At 40.3% G+C, this 18,892-nt stretch overlaps 1 protein-coding gene across 2 annotated transcripts; it reads right to left on the bottom strand.

Moving 5' to 3' along the window:
- Positions 1–555: 555 nt before the first annotated feature.
- On the bottom strand, positions 556–16,191 carry RB195_013220 (uncharacterized protein; the record flags this gene model as incomplete). 2 transcript variants are annotated; one of them, XM_064202927.1, is made up of 16 exons in its annotated part: positions 556–599; positions 2,999–3,134; positions 3,567–3,653; positions 3,806–3,877; positions 7,312–7,373; positions 7,957–8,085; positions 8,158–8,284; positions 8,351–8,431; positions 10,139–10,209; positions 10,267–10,381; positions 11,275–11,350; positions 11,904–12,220; positions 12,273–12,321; positions 12,378–12,564; positions 12,639–12,725; positions 16,128–16,191. In XM_064202927.1, 16 exons carry the CDS (start codon positions 16,189–16,191, stop codon positions 556–558), a joined length of 1,704 nt encoding a protein of 567 aa, XP_064058807.1. The 2 variants fall into 2 exon arrangements, with proteins under 2 accessions (XP_064058807.1, XP_064058808.1); XM_064202926.1 differs by lacking the exon at positions 556–599 and having other exon boundaries at positions 2,949–3,134.
- Positions 16,192–18,892: the final 2,701 nt, after the last annotated feature.

Genomic DNA, 18,892 nt, shown 5'->3' with positions numbered 1-18,892 from the left:
TTAGGTCATTTCGCTTCACCATACGAATGACCTCATAAGGTTTTCACACAGGTACACATTCCTCAACAGATCGTCTCACAAAACAATTTCTCGTAAAATTGTCCTTGGTTTCATGTTACTTTTTTTTTCTTTCTCAAAATTTTGAAAGAAATTTATTTTTTGTTGTACATAAATGAACATTTGTGCATGTACATATCTCAACATCATAATGGGGATTTCAAAAGAAGAAAGAAAGAACAGCCTTCAAACAGTGAGAACCCTACGGTCGGGACACGTGTAGACACCTATTTCTCCAATTCGAACAGGGAAATGAGGCGCAAATCGTACTAAGCAGGTTTGCACAGCAAACAAACATAACGATGGAGGACTTCACTTCATCTCCTAATTTCTAGGAACCTAAGTTAAAACTTCCGAAAATACAGAGCATACGTCAGTTTTTTTTTAAACCGATGAATCACGCAAATGTACAGGATGCGAACCTAGTGTTTTTGCAATAATAATGAAATCTAGTCTTTTTTTATTGATTTTCTTGAGCTGTAGCCAAGATCGTCTTTACTAAACAACGGCTAACGTTTCGGCGTTATCGCCTTCGTCAGAGCCTAGAAAATTCAAAGAAATTAGTGATTTGTCCTCTAAAGCGCCTCATCACCCTACAGAAGGCATCCAAACGGTAGAAAAACTCAAACAGCAACACATTGGCTAATACTTACTTCATTAGCTAGACTTGGTAACGCAACCGACCACCACGTACCACAACTACGAGTCACAAGGGTTTTATATAGGGACCTCACAGCCCGCCCCGTAGATCAAAACCTGCATAGGTCTTGACATGGGGATAACTTGTTTGTGATAGCAATGCACTCATTCTTCTTGTTCATTTTTGGAGTTTTGGCGGTTATCCAAAAGGCTTCTAGTGTTCTGCGTGCTGTGATCTCGGACTCGCAGGAGTTCGGATGATATTCGATATTCTACGGTGTGCTCCAAGTGAGGTGAAGGTTTTAGATTTTGCGAGTCCATCTAGATCTCCTTGACCCTAATGCACAGTACACTCCCGTTTCCCTATATAATCGCCACAGCACAACCTGCACGTGATACGATACACTACTCCTGATACCATGCAATCACTCTCTCTGCCATACGGGCAAACCACGCAGCTGGGAGTTGTGAAGAGTCGATCATACGCACGATTACGTACCAGCTGACTCTTGAGGTCCGCTGGAGGTATTTCCACAATCTTCACGTCATTCTGTAGACCCGCTTTTCGTAGACAGCACCGTACCGGTCCACTCATATCATCAGATATCTAAGGTAAACAGAAAGGGATCTTTTCTGGGCCATCTACTACGTTGGATCTTCGAGAGGGATGCCGTGCTTGTCATGTAGCACCATCTGCAGTTGGGTACCCATTGTATATTCACTTTATGGGCCAGATTTACAGACCTGTGTACAGAACGATACGATATACGATAGAGACTTGAGTTTCCCTACCGATTGGATACTTTCTGTAGGGTGATGAAGCGCTTGAGAGGATAAATCACTAATGGCTCTGAATTTTCTAGGCTCTGACGAAGGAGACAGCGCCGAAACGTTAGCCGTTGTTTAATAAAGACGATCAATACCAATCTTGCCTACAGCTCAAGAAAATCAATTAAAAACTACATTTCAACATGCCGAGATTCAAAGACAGTCGAACATGGGCAATAATGAAATCGTTAGTTTTTGCATTAAACAAAACTAGTTTGGCAAAACAACATAGGTAAGACCGTAGCATTTTAATAGTTCACGGACGGAAACTCATGAATTATCGGAAAATTAATGTCCATTGGTATCCCTATATCGTTTTTGAAATAACAATAAAATCGTTGGCACTTGCTTTAAACAAAATAAAAATTATCTGACCCTTCCAACATTCGCTATGCACAGTACATTGGAGGCAGGGAAGTTTTTCTTTTTATTACCAAACCCTGTTCCGAGATTACTGATCCAACGTAAGATTGTGCCGCCATAGATGAGCCGGACCCTCCTCAACTGAAGAGGATCTAGCTCAGGAGGTGCAGCTCTAGCGATGAGGGGGTGATGATGATGGGACTCCCCAAACCGCATAAAAGTCTGCCTGCTGTCCAAAAGTGAAGAGAGCCCGAGCACCGGCTCCCTCCATCGCATGTATGTGCGTCACACACGGGAGCAAGGTTTTTTCGACTAATATTGAATCCCCAGTGGAATTCAATATGTCATTACCGAACTACTAAACTTGAAGTAACTTGAAGTGAGTTAGTGACGGTAACTTGAAGCTTAGTTAGTTGAACTTAGTTGAACTAAGTATTGAATTACCGTCACCGACTCGGCTCCCTGATAATAACTAAGAGTGAAGTGCTATGAGACAGGGAATGGATTATAACACGACCGCACGGTCCTCCTGTATCATCGCCCGAGCAATATTCATTTCGAAAACACTGTTTCGCGCCGCACCCTGTACAATTCGTGCGAATCAAAGTTCTAAAAGAGAAAGTAGTGGTGATGTTCCTACACACAGTACATTTCAATGGTCCCCCAAAAACCATCATAGGTGTATTGAGCGGGATCATAGATGTCCCACAGTAAAAATTAGACTTTGTATAGTCGGGTCAAAACAACATGAATCACGAGTGTGGTTGCGGTGCATTTGTCTATGCGTTCGAAATGGCGCGGTTGGAGCAGTTGGAACTGAGGTGGGACAGTCACAAACTGCAACGATGGGCGGCACCAACAAGTGTTTCACCACGCTCCTAGCTGCTACGCTCCACCGAAGCGCCTCGAGAGAAGACGCGTACGCAATTGCGTGCGTGTTTTATGTCGTTTTGACTCTACTATACGTTTTAAATGTCTAACGGCAGCACAACAGCTGCAACAAGTGTTCCCTGTAATGATGGGATTTAAACGTCTAGTAATAAATAAGCGAACTAGTGAAACTACGGCTGCAAAAATGTGAAACAGGTAAGGCGAGCTTTCCTATGCTCACAATAAATCGGTGATGTCACCACAATGTATGAAAATGAGTGGTGAGAGCAGATCACGTTGACGATTCTCCCTGGATAGTTCATTGTAGCTGCTGAGTAGATCATCTGCTTGGATACGGTCGTAGAAAAGGTCATTTTCTGCAATTATGCTAATTCGCCTATGCCTTTATATTGTCTTATGAGATTTGAGCATTTGTCATCTACCCCACACCAAGCTAGACTTCTAAGTAAGATCATAAGAGCAAGGATGGAGGCTAAAAATAAAGAAAGTGGATCGCTTCGCCTCTTCCTAGATGATCCATTAATAGATCAGCCTCCCTTGAGAATCGCTAAATTACTTAGCCACCGTACTTGCCAGGTTATTGTTGGATTTTTGATACAAAAAAAAACCTTCGCCGCAAAAAACTGCTTCAAACTTAACTTCAATAAACTTTAAGTGGTTCAACTTGCCATTTACTTATACTACTTAATAACATTCAGTAACACCAATTTCTGATTGACAAGAATTAAATTAAAATTAATAAATAATTAATAATTAATAAATATTTCAGATATTTCAAAGGAATTTACCTGACGCATAATATTCTTCAGAACAGGGCTATTGCATTTCGGTTTCGGTTTCGCATTTATCTCTGACAGAGTCATCCCTACAGCAGGCTAAAAGAAAACAACCCTGACATTAAATGTTATGCATATTGGTCATCAAAAAAGACTTCATATTCCTGGCAAATAGATCAAAAATCAAGATTTTTTTAGACGGAACAAGAGAACAGTTACAGTCTTACACTTTTATGTTCGGAGCAGCTCACCTTTATTTTCCTCGCTTTTCTTAGTCTTTTTGCAAAGGCGTTCTTTTTCAAAAGGATGTCTTCTCTCCGATGCTGAAATATCAATGTTAGAAAGACTTCATATTTGGAAGTACAGGATCGGCACATTTTCAATGTACTAATGAAAAGTAGATTTCATTAGGGTGCTTGGATTTTAGGACTAAGATTTTTTGGTCGACTTTTATGGATAACTGAAGACTCGACACTATCACATTCATCAAACACTGGAAGCAGATATAAGTGATTTGACCTGTTACTCTAAGGAAAAGGTTCAAACGGCGTTTTAAAAAAAACCGGTTGGAGATCAAGATTTACTTTCTGACTCGAAAATGAACATGTAACAGATACATCTTGACACCGCAACTAAGAATAATAAAAGTTCACTTTGAAAAAAAAGCCAGTAGGTCAGAACCTGACGGCGACCCAGTAGGTTAAAACTCACAGCAGCTTTAATATGACGCTCGTTTGCTTGTGAATCCGATGCCCATAACTCTCTTTTTGGACTACTGCCGGTTATCCAGAACATTTCTGTTATTACAAAATTGTTTAACTAATTTAACTTCGGCTTTTACATTATGTATTCAACTGTGAGCTGAATGAAAACTTTTAATTTTGTGAGTTCATTTACATGTTTCTAGAATTAAGCACAGATTGACTGTCCTGTTCTTTCGTTTATTTGAAATTTTCGATGTTTGACTCTTTAGTACAATATACAGTTTGTGGTGCAGATAACGAGTATGAGCGTGCCCACCCTCAATTTCTCCTGATCGTTCTCAAAAATGGCCTTAGCTCCTACCAAGTACGTTTGAACGCGTCTTCCTTTTACAGGCGCCACATCCACGAGCGAGCGGTCAGAAATCAATGAGGTCTCCTCGGCAGCGTTTCCAAGTAAAATCAATAAATAGTCTATATGCTGAGCGGAACCGGAGTATGTACTAAGGTGGCGCTTTCTTTTGTATCTCGTAAGAACAAGAGCGGTTTCCATGCCGTTTTTCAGGACGACTATTAAAAATTGAGCGGAGCAGCGCTTGCACTTGTAATCTATAACCCGAACTCCCACATAAACTCCAACATCGCCTATTTCATGGAAAATAAGAGCCATTTCAGCATAATACATCCACATGATATGCGTATAGTTGTCGCTTAAGGTCTGCTAATTCTAGTTCTAAATACAAAAGATTAGAACACCATGTGGGTCCCACAGCGTCCGGTTAGTGCGTCCGTGCAAGAATGCTATAAAATGGGGTGGGAAGGGTCTCATGGCGTCGGACTAGTGTCAGAAATAAGAATCAACGAAATTACTGTGTCCCAGCACACCTCAATAATTCCAGGTGTGGTGTTTCAAATAAGTGAAACACTGTGAACCGTTTTATAGCCGTAACACTGCATGCCCAAATGTTCTGCCTTCTCGCCTTTTGTTACCCTCACCATGTTTCAGAAACCTTCAAAGACTGGATGCAACTATTCAAGTTGTAGTTAGCTGTTTACTTGGTTTGACGTAGCCCCGTTATCCGAATGATGATGGTGCCCAATTCACGTTTGTACTGTTTGTTTATTGATGAGTAGAAAGAGGAACACTTTGTCTGATACTTCGAAATATGCTTTCAAATTGTTGTGGTATCGAAGGAGCATAGATGTAAAATCAAGCTTGAATATCCTCTAAATCTAGATGTAGATTACGAAGATACCTGTAGTGAAATGATCACAAGAAAGACATCTATCAATATTTTCGTTTCTTTGAAAAAAGGAGGAAATAAACGTCGTTTGAAAAAAAACATTTCTACCTCTCTGACAGAAATGACAGAAATTTACGAGAACTGGCTTTGTTTTAAGTTTGTACTTACAATTGAAGAGAGGCAAGCACCAGAAGTTTGAAGTCCGACTTTGGATGGACGCTCAGACTGGCTTTAATAATAACATATAACCGGGTGCGTATCGTTAGGTACCCGCAACCTCCGCGACAACCTCTCCTTAGATGAAACGACTGGCGACGGCTATCGTTAATTGCTCTGCGCAGCGGTGACTAGCGTCAGCAGAGCATTGCGCTGCGTTCGCCTTTCGCCCCGCCCATCACATCGTCCATCTTCGGCCTTCATCGTCTGATGAGGTGCGAAACATGCCTCGCGGGAGCAGTTTATTTCTCGTATTGCTTCTGTACGGAGTATCGATCGCTTACGTATAGAGATATAATAAATCGAAGGATTGCACACGAAATCAAGTGGAAGATAATGTAATGTAATAATAGTGTTTTATCTATGTAAAACAAACAAATCGAAACTTTTACAAACTATTGCAGTATCTTACATGGATTAAATGGTCTGTATAAACACAAATATACATCTATATCTTCTAAATAGTTTATTCAATCACAAATCTGCATCTTTCAAAAACCAGGTTCACGTTTCTACACCTTTTAACTTTCATTTTGGAACGTTTTCAATTTTTGGCTTCATTTATGTTTTCTCATGTTGTTTGTTTTTTTCTTGTACAAATTTTCTATGTTCTTTCTTCATTTTTAAATCTTCCATTTTCTACGTCTTTTTCCACTTTCTACGTTGGTACCTTTTCGTTCTTTGAACCTTCCTAGAAGTCAACTCTATCACTTAATTGCAATACAAACACGGCACATGACCACAGTGACGTGGTGATGGATGGGCGTGGCTTAGTGATCACAACTAGTCTAACATATGCCTGCTCTTGCCTACCGACAGCCTCTTCTGCAGGCACTTATTCGGCTGCGGGTACCTAACGACCGTCCCCCCATATAACCGCAAGACAAATTATTATTTGCATCGTATGAACATCATTAAAGTTTTTTCTCTTGTTCCAGAAACTTCGCACATCACCCCGAATGAACTAAACCAGCTTCTTATCGCGATTTTGAGATGTTTTCATTTTTACCACAAGCTAAGTACAGTTTGCTACCATGTTCAAAGAGAAAATAGCTTTTTTCACGAATGGTTGTGTACATAAAGTAAATGGTAAGGGATAAAGTGTGTGGCGTTAATCAATCCGCTTGGGATGCGCCTCCACGTTCACTTCAATCCAGAATCGTTTGAGGTTCGCGAACGTGTAACTGGTCTATACAATGACTTGTGGGGGGTTGCCGATGTGTTAACGTAGTGTTTTTATCCTCCCAGACAAGTCTGATACCAATTTATCGACCCCGGAGGTAAGAAAGGCTTGGTGAGCACTAGTGCGGATTCAAACCTCCGATCGATCATGCACTGTAACCGATACACTATACCCGCCCTATGTACATGTACCAAAGAATGTTTGCCGGTTTTTGATTAATACACATCCAATACACAACACCTCATAAAGTGCACACCATTTCAACAGCAACGCTGAATGATGTTGGCTTACAATATGACATTAAAAAAGTTCTATCACACGAAAAAAAAAGCAGCTTCATTGTTATACTTATACGTTCTCATCCCTTTAAACATTTGCAGAGACAAGAAACCTAAAATAAAACTAGAACTTACATGTTTGCCGACAACACCACTGCCTCGGCGCAAACTACGGTATTTGCTGCCCCATTTCGAATCTGCAATGCAGAATTTTCGTCCGTTTGTACATTCACTGAGAACACGGTCATTGGAAGTACTTAATAATAGTCGACAATTTTGAGGGAAAGTCTCAATTTCTAGGATTTTATTTTAAAAACACCGTATCACGATTTTGACGTGGTGCGGTACCCAGCGTGGTTCCTCTCATTTTTCCTTGATCGTCGTAAAACAAACGGCATGGGAACCGCTTCAGTTCCCAACTTTCCGGTATCCTCAACAGCCTATTCATTGTTTTTACTTGAAAAGGCTGGTGAGGAGACCCATTAATGTTCGACTACTTGCTCGTGGACTGGGCGCGTGCCCAAAGGTGGCGCGCTGCAACTGGAATTGTCGTAAGAAAAACAGCGTCTTCCACGGCGTTTTCTACGACAATGAGGGGAAATGGGCGGAACCACGTTAGGTTCCGCCATCTACTATCCAAACTCTACGCTTTTACTCCGAATTCCGCAGCATTTCAAAATCGTGATACGCTGCCTTTAATTATGAACGATTGGCCCGAAAGAAAATGTCTTAATTTAATTTACTCTTTGTTGCTTAGATGATATTCCATTTATTTCTTACAAAAGACTCTGGATCTCTCGAGTGGATCTCCACGGACCCTTCTGATTGGGGCAGTTGCGTACAACCCAGCATTCGCTCTTTCCTGGCCTGATAATCCTTCACCAAATTTTTCATCTAGAGTATTCATCCCTAAATAAAATAAAGAAACGTAACGACAGAACAAAAGATTATATAGTATGCATCTCTTTCGGGCAGACTTACGGGGAGGAGACAGAGGGGCATTCATCCAGAATAACGAGTTCTCCCCGATCGGAGATAGTGACGAAGAAACCAAATTTGAAGTAACGGCAGCTGTCGAAAAGTGTTCAGATGGTTCTCGTGGAGAATCCTAGAAGAGAATTACAACCTGTCTTCGTCTTCTTAAAACCTCTAAACAAAAAGAATAACTCATTACCTTAGGAAAATCCGAAGGAATTGTAGTTTTAACGCTGTTTTCACTTGATTCCGGAAAAAATTCCTCTTGGGGATGATATACCTTAAAACCTCAACAATAATAGTATAGGAGAAATATTTAAGGGGAACATGCTTGACGATGTTGGAGTCCCTGTGGGAGAATATAGAGTTCGTAGTGGAAATCAGCCTTAGTTCCTAAGTACGTTAGATCGCGCCACCATTCTTCACGCGAAGCGTTCTTGACCAGTCAAAAATCAATTAGGTCTCTCAGTGTATGCAAGTAAAACCAATGAATAGGGTGCTGGCGAAACCGAAAACCCATTGTTGTCCCACAGAAGACCCAACGTCATCGATTTCGTGATATGCTGCCTTTAAGTCGGATGATTGAACTAAAAATGACATCCATCACAGGAAGATACGAAGGAAACACCAAAATAGCAATAACAAAAAGACAAATTTGATTTAAAGCGCAAAAAAATCCGAATGAATATTTCACTGCTTAGTTGGTTTGCGACGCATGGATGCTACGATTGGAGAAGGTTAAATTGCAAAAAACGCACTGCATGTCATTTACATACTAGAGAGGATAAAATCTGAAACAAAAGAAGCGTTCTGCAAAACTTCATAGGTGTGATTCTTCTTCGGGTAGATTAAAAAGTACAACCACCCAATTCTAAAAAAAAACGGTGAGCAACAACTCTCGCATAACTTTGGTCCACATTTGGTTTATGATAGAAAAGAAACACAGCAGAGTGTGTAGTGCTAGATCGGGCTTTGCCAATTTCCAAATTTATATTTACATCCAACCAAAAGGTTCGATGGATGTGGGCGGATGTGACGCAGTCGGTTACAGGTCAGTTGTAGGTACATGGACGAGGGTTTGAAACCGCCCTAGTGGAAACCAAGCCTTTCATCCCTCCGGGGTCGATAAATTGGTACCAGACTTGTCTGGGAGGATAAAAACACTGACTTGATTATTGGCTGGCCCCGCGAGTCATTGTATAGGCCAACACGCGTTCCAAAACCTCAACGATTAAGAATTCCAGTAAAACCCGTTGGCGCGCCCCAAGTGGGTTGATACGCCAGTGACTTTATCCTTTACCCTTTTAAAAGGTTCGGTGTAACGCAGTCGGTAAGAGCTTCCGCTGTGGCTGCATGATCGCCCTAGTGCTCACCAAGCCCCTCCGAGCATAGGTGCGATAGGAAGGAGCCAGACCCTTCTCAGGTGAAGAAGGTTTAGTTCATGGGGTGCAGCTCAAGTGAAGAGGGTAATTTCGCCAACCGTCTAAAAGTGAAGGAGGTTCTTTCTCCAACCGTCCAAAAGTGAGGGGGGTCAGAGCACCGGCTTCGACTATCGCATCTATGCCTCCGCGGTCCACAAATTGGTACCAGTCTTGTCTAGGAGGATAAAAACACTGACTTGACACATCGGCTAGCTCCCGCAAGTCACTATATAGGCCAGTTACACGTTCGTGAACCTCAAACGATTCTGAATTGAAATGAACATGGGGGAGCATCCCAAGCGGATTGATTAACGCCACACACTTTATCCTTTATCCTTCTATCCATCCTAGTGCGCTTTTTCATAAGCACGCGCAGATAAACATAAAAAACATAAACATGAACTTGAGAAGAACTCTATAGTCGGAAAAGACGACTAGATCTACGAAAAAAAAACCCTGATTTCATATAAATACTTCAAAGATCTTCTTTCTGACACCGCAGCTTTTTTACAGGGGAAATGAGAGTATTGAAATGTCAAACACCACTTTTGGAATTTTGTGCTTACTTCAATGTGCGTAGTTTCCACTACTACTGGTGGAGGCGGGCGTTCAACTACTGACGTGATGGTTGCAGTTCCTATAAACAGAAACTTGTAAAATATAAAGAGTAGCTAGTGAATAGTGGAAAAACAACCTTGATTGTTTTGCTTAGTTGTCGTTTCTTCTAAATTCAAGGCGTCCGTTGCAAAATCAAAGTATTTTTCGGAGGTATAATCACTGTCAGCGATATTGGAGAGTGGCGTCACATTCTTTAAAAAAAGAAGATTAAAGGAACGATTGCTATTGTAGCAGTACGAAAAACAAAGGAAAAAGCAGCTTCATAAAGGTAACCAAAAAGACTGAGACGTGCAAAAGTGCGCAGTTCTGTGATTTAAGTACTACTTTACATAACTTGGAAAGGAATATACGGCAAAAAGAAACGGGAAAAGTAGCGGCAGCAGAGAAGTAATCACAGCAATTGGCAAATATACGACTGATATCAACTTGACCATGATTTAAAGTCACCACTTCATCAATCTAACGACTTACTATCCCTTAAATAGTTGCATCGTTGGGAAGACGGTGGCACACAAGGCTTTTCACACGCCTTTTACAAGATTACCAGAAAACATTGGGCCTCATAGTGCCCACACTTCCGAGCTGCCCTACCTCTATTTATTCGTGGCGAAATCACGACATCGTCAGTTTCGTGATAAGCTGCTTTAAAAATAAGTTGTTTATATTTCCATTCGGGATTCTAGAAAAGGGCAAGAGTGACTCAGGCACACTTTCGAGTGAATTATTTGTTACCTTCATTTCTTTTGCAAAATACAAATGACTTGAATGAAAACAAGAGAGAACAAAATTGTTTTCTACTTTAAAAAACAACTTCAATGAAAACAAAAAACAAAAAAAAATATCTGGCAGAGAAATAAGATGAAAGCGAAGAAGTCGGGGCGGAAAGAAAAGAATGAGAAATAGGAGAGGATGTCATGGTTCTAACATTCGACAGATACTGGAGAATGAATAAATAAAATAATCGTGTGAGTATGATGCCAGAAGAGGAATATCATGAATATGATGATTATAAAATTAAGAAAGGAGTGGAACACTGCATTTAAAGAGGCGTAAAACATCGAAAATAACTTGTAAAACCACTCACCGTTACGCTGTCAACTACAGTATCAGGTACGAATAAATGATCAGAAGGATCTACCGTGGCAGCTGTCGTAGTGGAGCTAAACTAGCCTGCATAAACTATGAGAAATAACAATATAGTAAAATAGTTGAATGAAAGAATGAGAAAAGTTTGAATGGACGACGGAAAAAAGAAAAAAAACGGCAAAACAAATCAAATAAACAACAGGTTGAGCAGAAACAGATTAAAGTATTGAAGTAACTAAATGTTCAAATCAAAAAGTGACCGATTAAATTAAGAAATGAATGGTTGGACAAAGAAGTGAATTGGAGGTGGAAGAAACGATAACAAAGTGTAAAGTCAGGAGCATCTGAATGGTGCGGCTTTACTCTTTGTTACTGTTTGTTCAACTAAAGTATAGTAGGGTCAAAACGACATGAAACACGGTGCAAATGCGTAAGCGGTTGCGGTCAACGCGATGCGATGAGCGAAGCGGTTAGGATCGAGTGAGGACCCTTACTACCACCATTCATTCCTGCAGTTCGCGATGGCCCCACCTCGATTCCTACTGGTTTCTCCACCGTGCTAACATTGTAGCGCAAAAAAAGGAACAAAGAAATAAAAAGAAAGCCGAATTCTACAAAAATAATCACCTCGGTTCATTCGTTCTTCCCTCTACAGAAGGCGTGATGGAAATCCCCAACAATAGTTCAGGATTGGTTTGAATCCTAGTTGAAGGAATAGGAATAGGTTCAGGATTATCGTTTTGCTCTTCTGGAGGAGTAGCTGAGGTTGTCCAGGCTGGTTCAGGAGGTAAGGTGGAAACGATCGTGAAACCCGCTGGCGAAGAAGGCTGCGATGGTGTAGGCGATGCGCTTTGTGGAACCTCAGCCGAATGTAGCAGTTCTTTTCTGCCTGCTGTTCCTAGCAGGAGCAATCTGTCTACGTCAGAAAGGCCATTGTTTTCAGTCTGAACACAAAACCATACTGATGGTGACATGGTGCTTTTGAAATTTGCTTACCAACGTTGTTGAAGGTGGCACTTGAACGAGGCTGGGTGAAGGTACGGGCCTGAACATTTGCCTGATGATGTTCAACATGAAACTGAACACTGTAGGAGAACTAACCAGTTATTGATGAACGTCGGAAGATTAACAGCTCTCGGTATCGGATGACCACGAGAGCGGTACGGCCTCGAAAGCGACACAACCCCAGACGGCCGTAGATCATAGGGCATCGATAGTTGTGAATATGATTGTTGTTTATAGGGTGATGAAGTGGTTGGAATGTAACTGGGTGCCAATCGAGTGGGACCTACAATTCAAACGTTTCACATAAATACGTTTTAGATACATTAACTGTACTTAACTAGAACTAAAATCACATACAGTTCATTTCAAAGCACTGACGGCAGCTTCCAACATTGATCAAGCATGGAAAACCACACAAACAATTCTTACTATCCGTCGCTTGCCCTAAAAAAACTGATTTTATTCTGATTTAACACCAACTACCGACCAAACACCAAGAACCCATAAGTAAAGTTTAGTAAAAAAAAATCTCCCGTTGTACAAATGCACTCTGACGGAAAAATGTGAATTTGCAGGACACACTGGTATACAATGAGAAAAAAAATTGCCCACGTACAAACGCATCACACGGCCGAAGCAGATTTCCACTCGTTTTAGCACTGGAAATGCTTCCGCGGCAGGTCCTGCAGCGAAGTGCAATTCTACCGAGTTTGTATCAAATCCAAAGGACAGATATATTTTGGGTAAGGGGTCAGGTTTAATGCAAACGTGGTTAAAATGTCCATACCAGAAAAGCATCCTGAACTTTTTTCTCGTAAAAGGAAACAAATTACAACGAGCTACCGTTAACAGTCATTTCCTAGTGTAGTCCCTTCTATCTGGTAATATTTGATTCCCTTTGAAAAGAGAAGCGGATCTAAGAAGTGGAAAGCGGTTCCGCAGCTTATGTGTAAATAGTTGAGACCACCTAAGGTTCAACAAAATCTTTCATCTTCCGTACCCGATAAATTGACGCTAGACTTGTCTGGGAGCATAGGGATATTATCTTGGGTCAAGTTATTCTATGAGTTCATTAACTTTGACTTCAACTCGTAAACAATTCTGAGTTGAAGTCGAATACGTATAAAAAAATTGTTCAACGCCGATTACTTTATCCCTTATCTTTGCTAAAGAAGAGGAGAAAACAAAGAAAATCAGCAAGTTGTTAACAACGTTCATTTGTACTTTCACTCTTTGTTTGTACTATCCGAAACCTAATTGACCGTCCAGATTCTTTTTTACGTGGGTCACGTGAGTCTCCGTAAATATACACTACAACATTGTCTATCCTATATGATCGGTATCCATAGAACTAACGGGAAGTGAATTGTCTTCGATCAAGTATGAAGTAATCACAAGCACATAAAACGAGTTCAAGAGTCAGAAAAACTATTTGGTCACCGATCTTAGCACTTCCAGTTTTGTTATCACATGTAGAGATTAGCTTTTGTTGAAAAACTCAAATATAGCTGCTTATGAAAAATTTTGCAACACCGTGCGCTAGATTGAAATCGCAAAACTGGCGACTCAGAGATCTTTGTGACTCTCAACATAAAATTCGGATTGTAGATTACGGCGGCTACGAGCGGGCCCACTCTTAATCCCCCTTAATGTTCCCGAAGAAAAAAACGAGTGGGAACAGCTTTAGTTCCTACGAGGTACGTGAGAGCGCCCAAGCCTTGTACATGCTTCGGTTCCCTCAACACCCTATCCGTTGGTTTCACATGAATAGCCTGCTAAGGAGATCTCATTGATTTTCGACCGCTTGCTCGTGCACTCGACGTGTGTGCAGGAGTGGCGCGTTCTAACGTGCCTCGTACGAACCAAAGCTGTTTCTCACACCATTTTTCCAGGGCTATTAGACAAAATTGAGTGCGGCTATACTCATAGCCATAATCTACACTTTGGATTCTATATTGTCCATGAGAGATCCAAACATCGGAAATTTCATGACATGCTGCCTCTTTGACTTTTTTGAAACGCTCAAATATAGCAGCTTATAAAGAAATTGTAAGCTAGGTTATATAGTTCTGCGGTATCGTCCAGTAGATTAACAGCATTTTTTCTTACCAAAGCTAAAAGGGTATTGTGAAGGAAACGACCATTGTAAATAACTTTCGAATTCTTCCTCAAAAAGTATAAAGGAATAAAAAAAACCAATGTTAGGATGCAAACCGCTGAGATTAGTTCTGGAGCGAAGCCAATTACCCTAAAATCCCATAGATAAGAGCGGTTTAATTTACCGATGAAAATGAATTGGAATGAAATTGAAATTGAATGCAGTCACCCCTCTAACTTGATGGATGGATAAATAAAAATCGGAGAAGAAGTTCAGAAGAAGCTCCGCCCCTCAACTCTAAACCCCGCCCACGTAATAAACAATTCATATACAAAAATAGCGATTTTAACGGAATTTCTGCCGGAATCTCTCTAGAAATGCCGGAATTTGATCTCTGGATAGAACTTGAAGAGCCCGTTCGATCAGTAAAATTCCATAGATAAGAGCGGTTTAATTTACCGGTAAAAAATGATTTTGGAAAAATATTTTTAAAATTTTATTTGTATATTAAACAACAAGGACTCCAACATACCTAAACATAACACTAAACTTTTCCAATTTCTACTTCGTCATCATCGTTTATATTCATCGTGGCAAAATCGTTTTTGAGATTTTCCAAATCACACAATGCTTTTTCAAAGCTATGTTCTCATGGCCGGTAGAATCAATTTTAATGTTCTCTCGTCCCTTCACATCAACTGTCCGTTCATAGATGATATCAAAGGGAACTGGTACTTCATCAATATTTCCCAAATTGAAAGGGGATACGTTTAAGGCTTCAGCTGCAACGAACTTTCGAAAATCCGAGCATTTTTGTAGATGGTCAGACGGTAATGGCTGACCGACACTTGTTCTTCTTTGAAAAAAAGTTTTTTCGCGCCAAAAAGGATGCACCAATGCGCAGATGCTTTAAAATTTTGGTGACCATGCTCTTCTGCTAATTCCTTTGCTTTGGTCCTTATTTCTTTCACCGTAACAGCTCTATTTTCTTCTCGTTTTTTGACAACCCAGTTGTAGATGGCATCTTCAACTTCTTCAACGTGTTTTTTGTATCGTCGGGCTCTCTTCGTTGCTGGCATCTCTTGAAGATTTTGTCGATCAACAACTCACTTTCTTATCATTGCTTCAGTGACTTCAAAATGACTAGCCGCTGTCAAGGTTCCATGCAAATCACGATAATTGACGGCGTCTAGCTTGAAAGCTGCTGTATACGATTTACGACGTTTCATAGCAGGTGATACAGGAAGAAAAGAATAGAAAAGTAAGATAAGTAGAGTTGGTAGGCTATTATTCGATAATCATGATAATTACACAACGCAAAAAAAAACGTATACAAACGTCAATTTTCATTCAGACCTCTTTCTGGACCCTCTTATCTCTGATTTTAGTATATTTGAGAATAATTCACCATAGACATCACCTGGTTTAATGGTCTTCGTACAAAGCTGTACTCATAAACTGTTCAAATTTTACCTCTCAAAACGTTTAAGTATTAAATCTCTTAATTACAGAACATGGATCCAAAAGTGGACTCCATAACTAATCCTCATAGTCTCATGGATTTGTTTTCCATTACATAATTATATCCCTCATTCTCCTTTTCCTTCTATCTCTCTCTTGACACATTATTTCAATGATAAAATCAAGAAAGAAAGAAAGAGAAATAGATAGCTAGAGAACTGAACTCATGATACCATCCATGAAATAGATTTGTGTCTGATTGAAAAAAAAATATGATGAAAGCATACCTTGTGGAGGGAAAAAGAATCCAATAACATCGTGAAGAAAACATAGAAGAATGACGATATTCATTCCAGTGTCTCAACTATACCAGTATGTTCAGGTGAAACCTCACTACAATACGAAATCCTATCGTGCGCACAAGAAGAAGAGTGCAAATGGCTGAGAAAGTTTCAATTGCGCTCGGTCGGTTGCGACGACGATAATCGCTCCGGGTCATGTATAACTGAAAAGAATCCCGATTTTCACGTTCGCCTCGTACAAACTAGTCTCTCGACCACAAACAATGGTCAACGATGAAAATGAAAGAAATTGAAATCGAGAAAAGGAGAAACATAATTACAACAACAAAAAAGAGAACTACATCTTTCTCTCTACAACAACAAAAAAAGAACAAAAATTACAATAGAAATAATCGTCACCTAGCACATCGATCTCCGGTGTAAATTTAATTGGCTCCGATGAAGTTGAATTAATCGGTGAGGCGCAACGAGGTGAATGTTCGATGAACAAAATGAGGGGCAAAAGCAAGGTATTTGTCAGAATAAAAGTCAAAGATAAAGTCACTGGCGTATTAATCCACTCCACTTGGGATGCACCAACGCGTTTTACTGGAATTCGTAATCGTTGAGGTTTTGGAACGCGTGTTGGCCTTCGAACCCTCGAGCATATGGCTACAACGGACCTCTAACCGACTGCTCCACACCCGCCACATTTGTCAGAATACTTCAAGAAATTACTTGAAGAACATCCATCACAATGCTATCTCAAAAGGTTGTACAAAATCTGGTACAATTGTGAAGTTGTAGACTTCAATCAAGAAAAAATCGTGAGAACATCAAATGTACTGTGATCACTTTTCAAAATTTCTGGAACAAATGCTCCAGAAGTCTATAGAAGAGATCGAAATATTAAGTGATGATGCATTCATTGTTTAAAAAAAATCCTATATACGATCAAAATACTACACTTGTTCAGATTCTGTCACAAAATAATATACAAAAAACTCATTACACTCACGAAATCAAAGACATCTGAGGTTGTACTGGAGAGTATTGCAAAATTCGGAGGTAACTTCCCATAACCACTTCTCAATATATGATCTAAACGCAACAAGACTAAACTTGACGGGAAAAGGGAGTCCAAGGAATTACTAAATCAACTAACCCTGTTTAGTGGCTTGAACCTAAAGAAACTTGCTTAGAAAGCCTAAATATCGCTAACAGCGACAAGGCAATAACTCCAATACAAAATGGTCAAGGTAAGATTTGTTTTCCATTAGTAGTTTTGTTGACATTTCACGACCACCTTTTGGGCCGCTACTTCCTATTCTTTTTTCCCCAAGTTGACCAGTTCCAGAGCTGCAAAATTCAATGTCTAAGCTACCGCATCTTCCCCGGAATTCGAGGCGAATACACATTTGCTTTACAAGGGCCAAACCTTGGGCTCGATTCTTCGAGCTCGATATTTGTTCCTGAGCTTGTCCTCGCAAGTATAATATTAGGTTGACGCGTACGTAACTTTTTTTTTGTAATTCAAGCTCCAGCGAATGTAGCGTAGTCGGTAAGAGGTTCCGCTCTGTCTCCACGATCTATCGATGGTTCAAAACTGTCCTACTGCCAACCAAACCTCTCACCCATCCGGGGTCGAAAAACTGGATACCACGCTTGGGAAAATAAAAGCACTGACTTGATATATCGGGTAGCATCCTTCCCACAAGTCACTGCATAGGCTAGACACGCGTTCGTAAACCCCAAACGATTCTGAATTTAAATGAACGTGATGCCGCATCCCAATCGCCGAACGCTTTACCTTTATCCTTTACTTTAAACTCGGGCAGAGAAGAAAAGGTTTAGCGTTATGTAACATGTTGTTTGAAAGAGCAATCCATTCTCTGCAAGCCAGTGTTTTTGATCTTTACGTTGATTTAATTTCTCTTAAGTTTTAGATCAATAAGATGAAGTACCAAGCCTACAAAAATGAGCATTTTCGGCACTATCTTCTTTTTGTGTATAATCGAAGTGCTAAAGCCACAAAGGCTGTTCGTGTATTGTAGGAAGAAGACACAATACCAACAAGAACGGCGCAGAATCGGTTTAAGCGATTCGAAAAAGGCAATTTCGACCTCGAAAGATGCGATTCGGTCTTGGCGCCCTGTTGAGTTGAACGAGGAGCGATTGAATCAACTTTTGTGCGAAAGCCGGCGTTAAACGACAAGTAGAATTGGCCAGGAAGATGGAGTGTGATCAGTTCACGGTAGTTCGGCACCCGGATTCAATAGGGAAAGTTCGAAAGCGAAGATGGTGTCGAAAATGATCATTTTTCTCGAATTGACACTCCATCTTATTGATCTAAAAATTAACATCAACAATCGAATCAGCATAAAAAAAACCAAAATCACTGCCTCGTTGAGAAAGAAACGGAAAGAATGCCTTCTCGAATAACGTGTTATATAACGCTAAACTCTTTTTTTTTGTGCACTAGTTTGAATTTTTTTTTTAATTTCATTATTCATACATCAACCTAATCCTTAATTAACAACACCTATATGCATTTTGCGTTTCTGAAATTTCCAGAACTTGTCAATCTGCGTTGATTTTAAGACATGGAAGATCTACATAAAGCTACAACTCCTCCCTTCTTGAAACCTGGACCTGTGTGCAGGAGTTTCAGTGAAACTTTGCTTATAACTTGACGTTTCGACAATCTCCTCTTTATCAAAGGTCTAAAAATCCCCTGAGGTCTCTGATACTATGCATACCCAATCAAACTG

This window comes from Necator americanus, chromosome V, assembly GCF_031761385.1.
Source record: "Necator americanus strain Aroian chromosome V, whole genome shotgun sequence".
Taxonomy (NCBI): domain Eukaryota; kingdom Metazoa; phylum Nematoda; class Chromadorea; order Rhabditida; family Ancylostomatidae; genus Necator; species Necator americanus.
The sequence above is the reverse complement of the archived record's forward strand: the minus strand, read 5'-3'. Positions and strand labels throughout refer to the sequence as shown.